The 12,615-nt window shown below is 35.4% G+C and overlaps 1 protein-coding gene across 1 annotated transcript in view; it reads left to right on the forward strand.

Annotated features, from left to right (window-relative positions):
* Positions 1 to 11,976, forward strand: part of PIK3C3 (phosphatidylinositol 3-kinase catalytic subunit type 3) — a 185,243-nt gene extending 173,267 nt beyond the window's left edge. The window contains exons 24-26 of the mRNA XM_042781733.1: positions 4,005 to 4,130; positions 7,751 to 7,844; positions 11,852 to 11,976. Coding sequence (XP_042637667.1) covers positions 4,005 to 4,130; positions 7,751 to 7,844; positions 11,852 to 11,976 — 345 coding nt within the window. The remainder of the gene's footprint in view (positions 1 to 4,004; positions 4,131 to 7,750; positions 7,845 to 11,851) is intronic.
* Positions 11,977 to 12,615: the final 639 nt, after the last annotated feature.

Raw genomic sequence — 12,615 nt, forward strand, 5'->3', positions numbered from 1 at the left:
GCATAGCCGTTTTGTTAACCAGATTTATTTCTTAAAAACACCATTGCCCCAAAATTTGAGGCAGGGTTAACATTTTAAGTATATAATAATCATCAAGCACAAACATTAATTCAGTGCCTTATAGTAGTAGGTTAGTGCTACTTTCTGCTTGGTGCTATAAGAAGCTTGCTGAAAAATGGTTCCAATCTTATAAAACTAATCATTTAGAGCAAGGATATCAGGGTAGTCTAATGGAATAATGCAGTTTGATAAAAGAAGCAACGTATTATGGTGCTAGGATCACAGTGGGTAGACTGATTTCCAACCATGAGCAGACATCATACTTTTTTTCTTAATACATTTTTGTATGAAATATTTAAATAATGACCCAAGATAAGATGTTGTGATAAGTAGTTCAATCTCGTGTAACAAACATCCATGTAACCCTTCCTCATATTTATCAAACATTGGTGTTTTTCTGTTTGCTTTAGAGCCTCTTTTATTAATGAATTGAAATGCTATGATTAGTGTTGAGTTGCTTACACCTTCATTCCTGTCGTAAGGGTCGTCCTTCTCCTGAGGAGTAAGCATATCATTCCAATGTGTATTTTTATACTTTATTCATTCACTCAACAATGTTTATTGAACTGTTTACTATATATCAAACACTGTCACAGTATTGGGACTGTGGTAATAACATTAATTTCTCTCCCCTTGTAGAGCTTACCTTTGTAGTAAAAGATGATGAGAAACAAGATAAAGTAATTAAAATATATACTATATTAGATAATGATCAGCGTTATAGAAAAAAAATTTAAAAAAGAAAGGGAGGGAGTTGAGCTGTTGGGTTAGCGGTGGTGCTAGAAATTTTAGATTTGATAGCCAAGAAAGACTTCACTGAGATGGTGGGAGTCAGCTCTTCTTAAATAAATTAGAGAGATATATATTATAATTTGTGTTTGGGGAATAAGATTTCTTGTCAACTTATGTAGAATACACTGGCAAATGAAGGAAACAAAACTTCTGAGATAAAAAAACATGTATTTGACAGCAAATTATTAACTACGTTATTAAGGAGAGTGTGTTGAAAGAAGACAATCACTTATTTTCAAGGAGTGTTAAATCTTAGCTTTTTGATAATATGAACCGCTCTTCAAAATAAATAATTACATACAAGAGAGGGTTGGTTTAAGTTTGTTGTGTTCTGTGGAGTCAGTTTGTAACTCATAATGACCCCATGGGACAGAGTAGAACAGTCCCATAGATATTTCTAGGTTGTAATCTTCAGGGAAGCAGATCACCAGGTTTTTATCCAGTGGAGCTGTTGGGTGGGTCTGAACCACCAACATTTTGGTTAGCTGATGGGTTCTTAACTCTTGCACCACGAGGGTTCCTTGGTTTAAGTTTGTTGTTGTTATGTGCCATCGAGTCAGCCCTGACTCATAGTGACCCCTCCTTGGGTTTCCAAGGCCACAGTACTACGGAAGTAGATTGCCCAACCTTCCTTCCGAGGAGTGGCTGGTGGGTTTGGACCACCAGCCTTCTGGTTAGCAGTCAAGTGCCTTAGGCACTGCGCTACCAGCGCTCCTTGGTTTAAGTTTAGTAAGTGATAAACATGATCACTTGACAGTGCTTTTTCATTCATGTTTTCCTTTAGCTCAGTAATTAAAAAGAAGCCTTTTATAACTGTTGTAACACAAACATTTGTCCCAAGTAATTTAACAAAATATCTACTATTTTGTGTTGAAAAATTAAGTGGATGTGTTTAGCCTCTAAATTGATTTTTAACTAAACTTTAAAACAAACTGAAAAATTATGTATTACAAGCAGTTACAAATGAACTAAAGATCTGTTTTGGCTGACCTATAAAATTAAATTATATTTGGTGCCTGTAAGATCAATAAACACTAAAGCCATAATAACATTTTTATAGTATTTTGGTGTTATAGGGTTTTTTTTAATAGTGGTCATTAAATTGTAATCTTATTATAAAAGATTATTTAAAGCATTGATTATCTTTTAGCAATAGTTAGAGGATGATTCGGTTTTAATTTTAATTGCTCTTTATTTTAAATTTTTGGCTTTATTTAGATAAGAAATATTTAAAATTCTAGTGCCCCTTAAGTAATCAGATGAACTCAGCAAGAAAATAATATTTAGATTAAAACTCTTCCTTTTCCTCTGCTGTATTAAACTTGTTCTTTTGTTATATCACTTTGTCATTAAATCATTAGGAAATCAGAACAAAGAAAAGATGTTTTTCAAAATTCTAATACACTGAGTACGATGAATTTAATAGAGAACATTGCTTTTATTACTTTAATGAAAGTTACTATTTCCGAGATGCTAAATATTAAACAAAAGCTTTCTTTCTGTTAATGAGTGTTAAATTAGTCTTTTATATAAGCTTGTCAGTTTCTGCAACGAAGTCAGCTGAGCTGGTTTGCATTGACTATAGAGCAGTTTGCAGAGTATTGCAGTCCTAGCCATGTCACAGCTTCCAATTTGTCAATGTGAGCTCTTTTGCATTTATTAAAGTCTTTCTAAATTTCTTTCAGAACTTTTGTAATTTTCAGAGTATGTCTTGCACTTTTTTTGTTACATTTATTGCTAAGTATTTTTAATGCTGTGGTAAATGGAATTGTTTACTTCATTTCATTATTGGCTTGCTTCTTATAAAAGTATGAAAATACACTTAATTTTTGCATATTTTTTTGTATCTTGCAATCTTGCCGAATTTATTAGTTCTAATAGTTGTTTTTCAATGAATTTCTTAGTATTTTCTATATCCATAATCATGACACTTGTGAATACAGATAGTTTTACTTTTTTTGTTTGATAGTTTTACTTCTTTGTGTTTGATAGTTTTACTTTTTGTTTGTTTGTTTCAGTCTGGATGCTTTTCACTCCTTTATCTTGTCTAATCGCCTTGGCTAGAATCATTGGTACAGTATTGAATAGAACTGACATGATCAGACAAGCTTGCCTTGTTCTTGATCTTTGGAAAGAAAACATCCCATCTTTAACCACTAACTATGTCAGCTGTAGGTTTTTTCCATAGATGTCCTTTATCAGGTTAAGGGTGTTTCCTTCTATTGCTAGTTTGTTGATTGGTTTTATCATGAAAGGGAGTTAGATTTTGTTGAATTTTTTAATGCATGTGTTGAGATTACATGTGATTTTTGTTTTGTTATTCTATTGGTATGATTTATTACATGAGTAGAGAGGATTAGATTTGTGAGTTTCTGCCTTTTGCTTGAAGTCACTCACCATATAGGCTTGAGTGTAGCCTTACTGAAAAGCTGTAAGAAGACAGAACTCTAGGAAAAGCAAGAAATTTTGAAAAGTCAAAACTACAAAGGAAATGAGCTCCCTCTTCCAATTTGCATATAGTTTTCCCAAATCCTTGCTGAATATGAAACTATGCAGACCCCAGGGGCCCAGCAAAACAACAACAACAAAAAAAAAACAGCATTAGAAGCTTAAAGAATTGAATGGTTGTTTTCACCACAGGGAGGACACAATGTGAAGTTTAATTTTAGCCAAGTTAGCTGCCCGGTAGAATGAATCATCACAGGAACATGATTAAATTTATGCAATTCATAACAAGGATACAGTGAAGGAGATTGTTAATAATATATTACAATTTAAATCTTATATAGTAGTTCTGTATTTAAAAATAATAAAAACATAAAGCATATATTTGAATGTTCAAAGAATGGTTTTTAAATTTGAAGCACCTAATTGAATCATGTTTTCTATTTACTTAGTTTGTTGTTGTTGTCATACTTGGCATATTTACAGCCAGCAAGCATAGGGTGTAACAAAAGCATGTTAACGAAAACAGTCAACTACAACACTCAAACGAATACTATCCACAACTTTTCTTGTAAGTTATGAATAATTTGGGGCATAGAATTAGCTCATGATATAGCAAACAATATCTACATCAGTTTGATTCTTTTTCTTCAAAATATGTCCCTGCTTTTCTTTATTAAAAAGACTAACAAACTCTTGTCTTCTAGGTTCAAGATAAATTCCGTCTAGACCTGTCTGATGAAGAGGCGGTACACTACATGCAGAGTCTGATTGATGAAAGTGTCCATGCTCTGTTTGCTGCAGTGGTAGAACAGATTCACAAGTTTGCCCAGGTAAGTTCTCTGAGACAATGTGTTTTTACTTCAGCTTCTCCCTGTACTACTCCACAGTTCTTCAAGAACCACTCTTTCCTCCTGCCAACTGGCATCTTTTTGTTTTGTTTTGTTTTTTGTCAAGCCCTTTTGAGATCTTGCTAGCCAGCTAAAGTGAACATGTTCCATGCATTATTAATTATAAAACACATTCTACTTAAAATTTCTGAGTAATGACTAACTTGTCGAACATCGAACGTAAGTACATTTGTTCTCTGGACTCAGTGATGATCATAAATCCTGCCTGAGAGTGATCTTGAGTCTAGCCTTGGGTGAGACTTGAACACTTGCTGGGTTTTGCTAAATGGTGACGCACTAAAGAAGGAGTTTGAAGGTTAAGAAATGCAGTCCATACCAACACTAAAAAGATGTATTCATAGGCTAAGCAAATGATATTTTCAGAGTTATTGACAGCTTTTCTGAGTTATTGACATGTACCTTTTTCCATAGAGATTAGAATGGATGGTGGAAGGAACTGGTAGTAGAGATGGGCATTCTTTTGAACACCAGAGTGAAGATCATTTTATAAATGTAATTGATTGTACATCTTGAAAAGATACATGAATTCTGTTTCCTAGGTTCCTGGTCTTAAGTTCTTCAGTAAATTTTCAGTAGAAACTTATCTGAATAAATGCTTATTAATAAGTTGCGCTAGCTTATTATAAACTTAATGGAGTCATGAAAGTTTTTTTTTTTTTTATATTTATTGTGGTTAAATATATGTAACAAAACATTTCAACCATTTTTACCCATATAATTCAGTGGCATTAACTGCATTCACCATGTTGTGCAATAGTCATCGCTATAGTATAAATTATTGGTAAGAAAATAATGTACAAAACCAGGCCTTATAGCACCATGAAACAAGAGCTAAGAGCAAATATCTGGATGATTCTTAAGAGGTATCTTAAGAATCAACATTATTAGCTCTGGTAGCATAGTGGCTAAGCACTTGACTGCTAACAAGAAGGCTGGCGGTTCAAACCCACCAGCCACTCCTCGGAAAAAAGGTTGGGCAATCCTACTTCCATAGTGATACTGCCTCGGAAACCCAAGGAGGGGTCGCTATGAGTCGGGGCCGACTCGACGGCACATAACAACAACAACAACAGACTGGTAAAAGTGAAAGTTTAATATAGCATGGCTGTTTATGTGGTGGTGTTGTTCTGTGCCCTCGAGTCTGACCCGACTCATAGCAATCCCTCCTTGGGTTTCTGAGGCAGTATCACTACGGAAGTAGATTGCCCCATCTTCCTTCTGAGGAGTGGCTGGTGGGTTTGAAGAGCCAGCCTTCTGGTTAGCAATCAAGTGCCTTAGGCACTAAGCTACCAGAGCTCCTAAGAGAGGGGCCTGGCTGGCTACCTGGCGGGAGTGGCTGGTGCGTTTGAACCAACCGTCAGCCTTGGGTGTGGCAGCTGACTGCCTGAGGCCTTGAGGCCATCTCCTAGGGCCAGCTGTTTATGTAGAAAAGTTTTTTTAGATCCTATTTTAGCTTCCCAGTCTGTAACAACAGACAGTTTCTGGTACAACACCTTCACTTTATGTTTATTTGAACACTGCTTCATATAACACTGCCCCATTTTTCAGTATCATATAATGTTTACTAAAACCTTACAAAGGAGCTCTGGTGGCATCGTGCCAATCAGACTCTGCAGTTCAAAGCCACCAGCCACTCCTTGGAAGGAAGGTTGGGCAATCTATTTCCATAGTGATACTGCCTTGGAAACCCATGAGTTGGATCCGACTTGACAGCAGTGAGTTTAGTTTGTTTTGTTTTTCCAACCTTACAAGATGAGTTTTATCATTACCACCTTTGATAGATGAAGAGACTGACCCATATAAAAAATTAAATGTTTCCTCACTTACTCCTTATCCCATGTCCTTTATCCTAAGAGATGAACTTGAAAATAAATGCTCATGCTAGTTTTTAGGCTTCCTTAAACATGTTGCCTATGCCTCATATCACTGTACAGCTGAAACAACATCAAAATAGTATTAATCTAACAATGTTAAATTTCACTGGGACTTGCTTAGAAAATAAAGTCTTATCTTCACCTAAGTTTTTCAAATTATAAGATCATAGAAGTGCATCTATTTCTTAACTAATCTCTAGAGGAGTTTTTTCTCCTTGATAACGGTCACATTTCTGTATATAGATTGTCCAAGTATTGATAGTAATAAATCACATGTGCACTCGAATTCTGATGACCAATATCTGTTTTTTCATCACTTACAGCATTTTTTAAGGACTCAATATTACTCTTGCTAATTTTAATTTTATCCTAATAGTCAATATGGATCATAGAACTAAGTTTTTGTTTTTTTTTTCCATTCTTTTTAATGGAGATAGACTGATACTTGTTAACAATTACAGTTATTCGAGTAAAAAGGAAATTATATTCTAAAAGAAGACTAAAAATTGTCAGCTACAACTGTTATGTTGAAATGCTAAAAAGGCTCATTTTCTTCCATCATGCAATTCCTTAGGAAAGGTAGAGATACACTGCAATATTTGTTGCCTAGCAACACTCACCTATTAGTGGTACCAATTTTCTACTGCAAAACACTTTTATTTGGGTCATTGTCTTTGAAATCACATCATCAGAACTCTTCTTCATGCTGGAATGATCTTTAGAGGGATTTATAGTCTTTCTATATCAGAAAGGTAGAGGTTACGTGGTTTGGGTCAGTTATGGCTCCAAAACTAGGTTTTTCAATAGTAGTCTCTCACACTACAGTCCATTTCCTCCTTGTTTTTACTGTTTCCTTTTTGCCTGTCTCTTTACTGATTCCTAGTGGAAGTCTAGGGAATGGGGGATGGTTTCCATCAATCTTAATCCATATTAAATCTAGCTAACTGTGAGTCTTGGTAGACTAACAAGGGCTAGAAATGTTTGTTTGTTTTTTTTTTTTTTCCAGACTGAATATATAAAAGAAAGAACAGATTGGATTAAAAAGTTCATCTTAAGTTCCAGCTCAAGACATCAACCCCATCATTTAGTAAGAATTTTACTTGGCCCCTGTGGTGTTCAGGGAGGAAAAGCACAGGTCCAGACAGAGTCTTTTTAACTGTGGGCCTTTAAGGGAGTTCACCTATATATATGGGGAGCGAGGAGGGGTGTTAAAGAAAAAGGAACAATAAAAAGGGGGAAAAGGTGTAGTTATTGTGCCTGAGCTTTCCCCCACAGAGCATATTTTCCCTAATAAATGTGCACAGTGTTTCTTCAGAAGTCTTTGGGTTTCCAAATGCCTCCCATAATGTAGTATCTTAACATGCTGAATATGATTCCAGTATTGAATATTGTCATTTTTCTGTACAGCATGAACTCTAAGTGCAAGCCATCTGCCCCTTTTACTGCTCAGCCATAGAAACAATATTTTTATATTAGTGCTAAGGGGAAAGCCGCCTGATTTGGATCTTTTTTGAAAGATGCCTGTCTCTAATCTGTTACCTTCTTAGGGGCTTTTTTCAGGTAATTTTCTCCACTTATACCCATTTTGCCTTTATGTGCTGACTTCAGCACCTAACCCTGTGTAAGACCTGTTTCCACTGTAACTGCTCTACTCTCATGCATTTGTAGGAAGATAACCTTCTAAAGTCAGCTAGTCACTCCCCACATGTTCAGAGTGGGGTAACTAAGACGATTGAAGCCCATCTGCCCCTTTCTTGCCCTGGTATAGCGTAAACATTTCCTGGGTCCAGTGACCCAGAAACATATTTGTATTTGTTTGCGTATATATTCATATAGCCTTTGACAGAAACACTGTTGTGCTAGTGTTAACTCTTCCATTATGCTTCAGTTATTTGAAAGTCACCATTTCCATGAGTCAGAAAAATTTTGTTTTTTCTTTTGAACCTTTCTAATAATAGTAAATATGATAATAGTAAAGTTTAGATACACTTACAGACTCTACTGTATGTAGTTATGACTATGCTATAACATATATTTATTTGTGAATTTTATTTGATGTTTGGTCTTATTTAATACATTTAAGATAAGCTCTATTTAAAGGCCACACATCAGCAAATACCTTTGTGGGGAGGGAAAATTGTCCTGCGCAAGAATTCTGGTTACTTTTTCTTTAATAACCTTATTTAAAGTTCTTATGCCTAGATGTAGTATTATTCTGAGTCTTACTTGTAAGTGAAGAAAACAGTAGAAAATAAAATCACCTTAGTTTTCTAATCAAGACTGATTCTCTCGTAACAAACACATCATTGTCCTTACTAATAGAAATGTTCATGAAACTATAATTATGAGTTTATTATTTCCCACTGCAAATATTAAGAGGCATTTAGTGTTGAGCTGACATAGATACATGAGTATCTACATGCAAAATAGAACTGATAAAATATTGCATGTTTAAAGCATTGGGAACTCAGCTATGTAAGTGTAATTACAGATTCTTCTGTGGGTATGTTTTCCTTTTTTAACATTACTCGTGCCCACTTCCCAGTATTTTTTTTGGTGACCTACCCTTGCTTCTTATTCTCTGTGCTCTAACTTCCTTATTTGTACAAAATGATGAAAAAACTGAATTTCTCTTTGCAAATTGACCATTTTTCCTTTTTCTTGTTCCCTCATACAAGTCAGACTGGAGTAACATAGAATTCTCTCTAGTTTTAAATCCTGATTTACTGAAGTACTTACTCATCATTCCCAGAAGGCTGAAAACTCTATACCCTCAGTCACTGTCATGGCCATGTACAAAGCCAAAACTGAGCATTTCTCAGTAAGGAAAATAGCCTCCCTTTATATTCATTGCCCCTTATTTTGCTGCATAAACACATGACTCTTATGTAAATAGTGGGAAAAACTGTTTTAGGACATCAGGTTCCATCCTACTTCATTGATGCAAAATGATGACCTAAAAAGAGTAGAGCATCATTTTGAGTTTATATTATATAGGTGTTATTTTAGTTTGATCATTGCCATTAGGAATGAATATAAAACATTTCATTGAACACAATCAAAATTTTGAATTCTGTGGCCAAATAGAAATTCTCTAACTCAAGAGTGTTTTTTAATGAGCTAGTTTATCTCCTACCAGTGGCTTAAATAAGTAAATAACATCTGTTTATGATGCAACCCCTTTTTATCATTTTGTGCCCCAGATCTATTCCTAATTTATTTGGATTAGTCTTAGAAAAAGTGGTAACACCATTAAGAACAGAAACAAGAGTAATAGCAATAATCACCTTTTGAACACTTAAATGTGTCAGGAATTATGTAAAGTTGTTTCTCTCTATTACCTAGTTTAATTCTCACCCTGTGAAGTAGATATGTCACCAGGCTTCTTTTAAAGATGAGAAAGCAGAGGCTTCTTGCTGTTGTTAATTGCCGTTGAGTTGCTCCTGACTCACAGTGAGCCTGTGTATAACAGTGAAACATTACCTGGTCCTGTGCGTTCCCACAGTAGTTGCTGTTTGTGAGCTTATAGGACGGTGCGTGTCATTGATGGTCTTCTTCTTTTTCACTCACTCTCTATTTTACCAAGCATGCTGTCTTTCTCCAGGGACTGGTCCATGGTATATTCACTATTCTTCACCAACCTCGTAATTGAAATGCATCAAATCTTTGGTCTTTTTTATTTATTATCTAAGTTTCACACGCATATGAGGTGATTGAAAATGCCATGGCTTGAGTCAAGTGTACCTTAGTCCTCAAAGGCTTACCAAACAAAACCCACTGCCATTGGTTGATTCCAACTCATAGCAACCCTATAGAACAGAGTAGAATTGCTTCATAGTGTTTCCAACACTGTAAATCTTTATGGAGCACATTGCCTCATCTTTTTCCCAAGGAGTGGCTGATGGGTTCAAACTGCCAACCTTTTGATTAGCAGCCAAATGCTTTAACCACTGTGCCACCAGAGCACCTTCCTTACAGGCTAACACAGGTTGAATAACTTCCCTCTGTCTCGAGAATGATAGATGACAAACCCTAGAATCAAACCCAAACTCAGGATTCTAGAAATAGATACCATTGTTGTTGTTGTTATGTGCTGTCGGGTCAGACCTGACTCATAGTGACCCCTCCTTGGGTTTCCGAGGCAGTATTACTACAGAAGTAGATTGCCCAACCTTCCGAGGAGTGGCTGGTGGGTTGGAACTGCCGGCCTTCTGGTTAGCAGTCAAGTGCCTTAGGCACTACACTACCAGAGCTCCTAGAAATGGATAATAGTTACTAAATAAAAAATAATAATTGTATGGTTTTTATGACATATACCTAATATTTAATTTATCATACTTGATTAGATTTTGGTGTGAGAAGCAAATTTTTGATTTTTTCTTCATTTACTTTTTTAATTTACATTTTTTAAATGATCTTTTAACTTTTCTGTCCTTAACCTTTCATCTACTTTGTAAACAACCAGAAGAGTATGGTACATACATGTATAGAGAGAAAGATACAGATATTATTGAATGAATGAGTCACTGGGAACAGTTAATCCCAGATAAATATGTTAAATATGTGATAACATACATTTTGCACCTTGGCCAGAGGTGACTGGTACACTGCAATCACTGCTGTAGAACTACCCATTAAAATCGGGATGTTGAAAAACAAATACAGGTACTTGTTCTATGACACATGCTTTGAAGCCTTATGATTAGTTAATTATTGTAATAGCTGCCATCAGCAGAATATGCCATTATTTTCAGTTGAAATGCCCTGCTGTTTAGTTTTCATCCATATTAGTTTGATTTCCTTATCTTTTCTAAAGAGGATTTTCAAACACTTGCAAATAATCCTTGGTAAGGTTTGCTGCTGCTTGCTTCATTAACTGCTTTTAGTAAGATTAGTTGTTATACCAAGTGTTATTTTCCTTTGCCTCTGTTTCATATCAAACTGTTTTCTAAAAATTCTCCAACTGTACAGGGAATTGAATCGTTTGGGCCCGGCTCTGCTGTGTGGCTTTACTAATTTGTCCTATGGCCACAGACACTGGGACGTATTCAGGAAATGCGTTAGCTGTCATCGGTTGAGTGGCAGCATTTTCCTCATACACAGATGGACACACGTGTGCACGTGCAGTGTTTAATTGCTTCCAGATTTCTTTGAGGATAATGTTTACACTTAGTGTGTCAGTGAGGAGCCATCACAGTTTGACTTCAACCATCCTTTCCAGCCTTTGTCATCTTCTCCTAGCCCTCCCAAAGAATCTCCTTTGTAGCTCTGACGCTCGTCTCCAGCCCCCATGACAGTTCTTTACACTCTTATACATGTTTGTTCTTTGCTTGGAATAAGTTCCGCACTCATTCTCACTTAACCCACTACTCAAAATATTGACTAATAACCATAGAAACTAGTAAGACTTTTGACTTCCTAGTGCTGGATGAGATTTTTCCCTGCCATTTAAAAATTGATGTATATTGAGCTCACAAGTCAGCAAACATCCCCCTCCTCCAAACATTTTCTCATCTTCAATCTCGGATCCTTTGCATTCTGATTAATTACAATCCTCTTGATAGCAATTAGCAAAATAATTCATTAATGGAAACCTTAAAAAAGGACTCAGGTTAGCTGAGTGATTTTATTTTTATTAAAGAATTTTGTGATTGTCTCTTTAAAAGCATTTCTTAGAGCTATAGGCTATTGCTTATCTTTATTTGTGAATAGTGAAGTTAATTATTTTCTCTTTTTTTTGTTTCTTTTATTTATTTTTAATTTTTGCAGTACTGGAGAAAATGAAACTGGGCTTGATCAGTCAAGATGCTTGGCTCAGTAAGAAAACCAATTTACATGGCAACCTGTGTTGTAATGAAGACGTCAGAGTAACAAGTGAGGAAAAGAAAATTTAGCCTTAAAGATCCTGTATTTCCTAAATGCTACATGTTGCCTGAATTCAGTTTCTTCAGCTGTTATTTCTTAAACAGGGTCTTGAAGGATTTCTTTTGGAATATTGTATATATTTATTTCTAAATGTACACATTGTTAATAGACAAAGAAATGAGATGCTTGTTCCAATATCATGTACATAATATGAGAGTTCTGGAAATTACTTGAAAAAAATAAAACATTTTAATTTTTGAGTTTAAAATGTCATTTTTTTTTTCTCATGTCTTCCTATCAGGTCAACAGTTATATGACTTTAGATTAATTGTCTCAGTTTACAAGTTTTGTTTTTTCTCTTGTTCATTCTTAGTCTTGTTCTCTTTTTCTTTGTTTTTGCCTAATTTAAAATACCTAGTTTTACATGTTGTGGGGTTCCTTCTTTGAAGTTCAAGAATTGCTTTTATTTCAAAAAAGATAGTCATTTCCTTTTACTTGTAAATACTGACTTTTTGAAAATTAATAGTTCATGTTGTTGTTGTTGTTATGTGATGTGGAGTGAGACCCGACTCATAGCGACCCCTCCTTGGGTTTACAAGACAGTATCACTACGGAAGTAGATTGCCCAACCTTCCTTCCGAGAAGTGGCTGGTGGATTTGAGCCACCA

The sequence above is a fragment of the Orycteropus afer genome, unplaced genomic scaffold (assembly GCF_000298275.1).
Source record: "Orycteropus afer afer isolate SDZICR_OR568_19922 unplaced genomic scaffold, OryAfe1.0 scaffold00161, whole genome shotgun sequence".
Taxonomy (NCBI): Eukaryota; Metazoa; Chordata; class Mammalia; order Tubulidentata; family Orycteropodidae; genus Orycteropus; species Orycteropus afer.